This window comes from Centruroides sculpturatus, unplaced genomic scaffold (assembly GCF_000671375.1).
Source record: "Centruroides sculpturatus isolate CEXI.00-Female unplaced genomic scaffold, Cexi_2.0 scaffold162, whole genome shotgun sequence".
NCBI classification, from domain to species: domain Eukaryota; kingdom Metazoa; phylum Arthropoda; class Arachnida; order Scorpiones; family Buthidae; genus Centruroides; species Centruroides sculpturatus.
In genome coordinates, this window is record NW_019384555.1 from 272,519 (window position 1) to 277,602 (window position 5,084).

General features: G+C 42.1%; 1 protein-coding gene across 1 annotated transcript; it reads right to left on the bottom strand.

The window, feature by feature from the left end:
- Positions 1-3,249: 3,249 nt before the first annotated feature.
- On the bottom strand, positions 3,250-5,084 carry LOC111623851. The gene has a single exon (XM_023366572.1). It carries the CDS (start codon positions 5,075-5,077, stop codon positions 3,332-3,334), a length of 1,746 nt encoding a protein of 581 aa, XP_023222340.1. The 5' UTR covers positions 5,078-5,084; the 3' UTR covers positions 3,250-3,331.

Genomic DNA, 5,084 nt, shown 5'->3' on the forward strand with positions numbered 1-5,084 from the left:
GCGAATGCTCGTGTAAACGCGCGCCATCTATCGTAGGATAAATGTACTTCGCGGGAGTGTATTAAAAAATTTAAAAACTTTCCAAAGCTTCATGGCAATCGTACTATGCCACAAACCTTCGCTGGAGTATATTAAACAACTTCCCAAAGTTTCACGGCAATCGGATAAACGGTGTGGTAATGCATGAAGGACTCACACACATACATTCATTTTTATATATGTAGATAACATTATATTATACTTTATAATAGTCATCATTATTTGCGCTATTAAAATTTAGTTTAAGTAAGAAATTTTCTGTGTTTTTTACTTTCAACTAATGAAATAAATGATTGATTAATCGTTGGAGTGAAAAAATGCAACCGACGGGTAACAAAAAAGTGTAAAATCTGGCGGTCGAGTATGACTTACGAACAGCTTTGTCGCATCCTATCGTCGATGTAACAAAACACTGATTTAATATTATATCTATTATTGAAAAATAAACACCCATGTTTGGTTTTGTTAACTGTACACATAGTTTGTTTTTTGTCTAGTACATCAATTGGCAAAGCTTATGGCTCGGATATAACAAACTACCTCGAGATTTGATGAACGTAAACGTCTTCTCTGCTGCAGCATCACAAGGTTTTGCTATCAATATATTTTTCATTCATCACAATCGAGTGATAGCAGTAGAGAATAAACAACGTAACCCCCTAAATAGTGTAGAATAAACTTAAATGTTTTTGGTACAAAATAATCGTGATCTAATAATTTTCTATCAGTATGATCTCCATAGGACAGGCTCTGATTACAAAAAATTATGTAAATTTTCTTCCAGTTGTATTTGGAAGTGTGTATCTTGCAAATCTGATAATTAATTGAATAATATTTCTTTATCGGCCTTAAAGTATTTATAAGAAAGCTGGGCCACTGAGAGATAGTTAAGATTTTTGATATTTACTGCTCAACAAAACCGTGATTATGTATACAATTAAAAATTGTTTAGACCCTAATTAAAAGACATTATAGTTAATGGCTACAGTGCAATTATTCTACATAGCTTGCACTTCAATGTGATGAAAGTTTATGCGAGGCTCTGGATAGGTCCGAACCCTCACTAAAATTCGCGTTAAAATAATTTTGTTTTAAAGAAAAAATATAGTAGTTAGAAATAGGTTTTTTATATGAAAACGCGACGCCTATTTTTAAACAATAGAAGAATGTAAGTCAGTCGACCATCTCCGATTGGAGATCGAATTAAACTTCGATTTTGACCTCTCCCGCGTCCCCGAAAGGTTTCGAATTGTCATCGGGTGACGAGGAGAGACCAATCGTCTCCATCTCCCGACTTCGGATCGACATCTTTCCATCAACGGAAGTCGACCGCATCGTCCCGGAGTCGTCGAGAATTGTTCATTCGCGAACAAGGGACACTCCTTCAAAATGGGACTATCTTGAAAAGGAGAGGGAAACCCACAGGCCTCAGCCGCCGCAGAACTTCCAAGATGGCGGAAATCTTGTAAGCTTCTTTCGTGTTTAATAAACGGGTTGTGTTATTTGTAAACGAGGCATCCATGCCTGACTCAACTGCTTCCACATTGGTTGATTGTTACCGCTCGGCGGTCCAGGCGGCAAGGGAGACGATGATGATATATATCGCATATTATCGTTAACGTTTTTTTAAATTTCTCTCCCCCTCGGCCCCACATTTAATGTTTGGAGATATAGGATACAATAAGGGTGCGACTATGCAGACGCGAGCGAGCGAGAATATGTGGCGAGACGCGATAAATATCAAACCCAGTCAGATACTGTAGGTGCGAGAACCAGAAATTAGCTCTCGCCAACGTTATTTCTCGCTTCTCCGTGGTTTTCCTTTGCGAGAGCTATCGCTCGCAACTACATTTGCGTCTGCATAGTCGCACCCTAAAGCATTTCTATCTGTCGTTTAATCTTCTTTTAAGATTAGATAACAAACATGTATTATCTTTGGTATTATGTTTTCCTAAGCTCTTCCTAGATGGTTCTTCATTTGTTAGACATTGTGTTGATCGTTTTTGAGATACAGGTTTACTAATGTACTTAGGACACGTGAGGCCGAGACATCACCCCCCGCGGACGGGAACTGGCTGTCGAGCTAAAACCAATAAATCGGCGACTTATTTCGTAAACAGAACCGGTGCAACCGAGGAACGGGGTGCGAGACGATTTAATTGTCGCATTCCGAACCTAATTGACAGATCCGCGATCGTACATCGTGAGAACGTGAGAGGGATCGTCCGCTGGGGTAACTTTGGACGGTCACCTTACCGAGAGTTTAAAGCGGGACCTGCTAACACTCCTGTGGAGGGGGCGGTGGCTGGGACAGCTGCGTCTTCTCCGGGACAGAAAATACACATTAGAGAGTAAAATTTACGGGACCATCATCCGGGGAAGGGCTTGACCCGACTCCGGAGGGGAACGGCCTGGACGGGGATGTTCCGCGACCCAAATCGCGTCCCTGGCAACAGACCAGAACCAATGAAATTACAGGGGACCACCGTTCGGACCAACCTCGGGATTTCGGGGAAAAAATGTTATAAAAGCCTGAGGTCCCAAGGAAACGGGGAGATGGTGATGGAGAGTGTCAATCCTTATGCACGGACTGCGGATACTCGACGACATACAAAAGAGAAATACCAAAGACTCCGACGAAGAACAGACTCGGAAGACAAAAGACTCCGAGCGCAGGAAAAATAAGGGACGCAACTTCTCGACGATTCTTTCTTCCCTCCCGGACCTCCCGCATCCGATTCTGCAGAGAACTTCACCCGAAAGACAAACGAACACTCGCTGGTTGGCGCGCACTTCCAAGATCATCTGAGGCTGCAGTACGATTAAAGTACAACCTTTTGGCCTTATCTGTAAGCATGATGTCTTTGTTTAAATAAATGCGGTATAATTTGAAAATACGGTCTCTCTGTGAGTCATCTTTGCGTCCAGCAAACCACTACCCCTATACTTAAAAAGGTTTTCTCGCGTCATCCTGACAGATGGCGGGCAAAGCGAGGGTCGTAACCTTTAACCTCAAGGTCGACTCCTAAGGGTCGGAAAACCCACAGACAGTTTCGACATAACATGGATGTTTCGAAGGACATTTAAGTCGTTCGAAAACCGAGATTTCACAGGAAACGTTAATGTGAATTTATCATAAAAGTGAGCATTTACTTCTTGTATTATCAATAGAAAATAAAACATACAAAATCACAATAAGAAACGGAAAAAATAAAAATGATTTAATTACACTAAATATGACTAAAATAAAGTTGTAAAATTAAAAACAAAAATGGCACATAAACATTTCTTGTTAGTTAAAATCTTTTCTTTTTCTTTCAAAGCAGTGTTTACAAACGTGCATTAAATGATCTGGACATAAAAAAGTTTCACATTTCATGCATCGTCTTCTCGTTTTATTATCTTTTTTTCTACCACACTCCTTGCATCTCCCCCTTTTCTCTAGTTTTCTCGGATTTGGGCTTTCCTTCGAAATTTTGGGACGGACCTCCGGTCGGGACGGGCGAATTCTTTCTGCGGATATTCGAATGTCTGTGGGAAGCGAAATGATTAATTTACTCCTGTCGATCTGTTCGTACATCAACTCTAGCGCCAAACTTTTTAAATATTCTCTTCTACTCGACACTCTCGAACAGTTTCCGTTCGATTGGTGAATGATCTGCGAGTTTATTCCGGCGATGTTTAACATGCAACAAAATATTATCATGGGCCATCTTCGGGTAGTCCGAGCGCAACTATATGCCCCGGTCATATGATCGACCGTATCTACGCCCGCTTTCGTCATATTATAGAAGGTGACAATTTCCGGTTTTTGTTTTGAACCAGTTTTTTGGTCGATAGAACCAGAATGGTGCATGGACGATAACAGCAGCACGTTTTTATTCTTCTTGGGGACGTACGACACTAGAGTCGCATCTTCTCGAAAACCAAACATGCTGCTAGGAATTTTTCTTCCCGCTAAGTCCAAAAATTTTTTGGGTATGACTCGATGATGTTTTCGAATGGTGCCCACCATCGTCAGCTTTTCCTTAAGTAGATCCATCGCCAATTTAAAACTGGTAAACCGATTGTCCATGGTGACGTTTCTGCCCGATCCCGCTATGTGTTTCGTCAACCGTTTCACTACTTCTTCGGGCGAATTGGAAACGGAATAAGGGCCCTCGGGTTGTTTCCCGCAATAAATTTCAAGGTTGTGCGTATAGTACATCCGGGAATCGACCAACATAAAGATCTCGATGCCGTATTTGTTCGGTTTTTTCGGCATGTATCGAATAAAGCCGCACTTCCCCTTGAATCCTTCCAGCTTTTCGTCTATTGTGCAGAATTCGGATATACAATAGTTCTTGCGACAACCTTCTACGAAAGGGTCGATAATGTCCCTTACCGCTGCCAACTTATCCGTTTGAAGTCTCTTCTTCCTGGTATTTTTATCGTCGAATCTGAGACACACCAGTAGAAACCTAAACCTCTTCTCCGACATGACGGTTCTCACCACCTCTAGACCCGTGCCGTCCGACGTCCAAATTTCAGCCGCGTTGCACTTGTTAAGTTTCTTACAACCGGTCAAATACAGGATCCCTACTAACGCTTTAATTTCTACCAAATCCGTTAATTTTGCGTCTCTTTCTCTCTTAAACTTCGATTGGATTCTCTTGATTTGCTCGTTTGTGTACTGCACCACAATTTGTAAAATGTCATCGCTTACGAATAAATTCCAACATTCCATAATGGACTCTGCCATCCTGGCCTCACCCACGGGACCGGGCAGATGCGTAGAGACGTTTCCTTTATTTGGGCCGAGAGAGGGGGATAATTCGATTTTACTCCAGCCGGTCGCGTCCCGTCCTAGATACAAAGGTTGGAGACCTTGTAGTAAACTTTCTTCCTCCTCTTCCGACTCTTCCTCGTCTTCTCCCTCCTCTTCCGAATTTGTTTTCACTTCTTCCCCTTCGTCTTCGGAAGATGACATGTCGTCGCATAAAACAGTCGCGACATCTGTCCAATCGAGTGAAAGCGTACTCGACGCCACAGTCGCCATTGTCGAA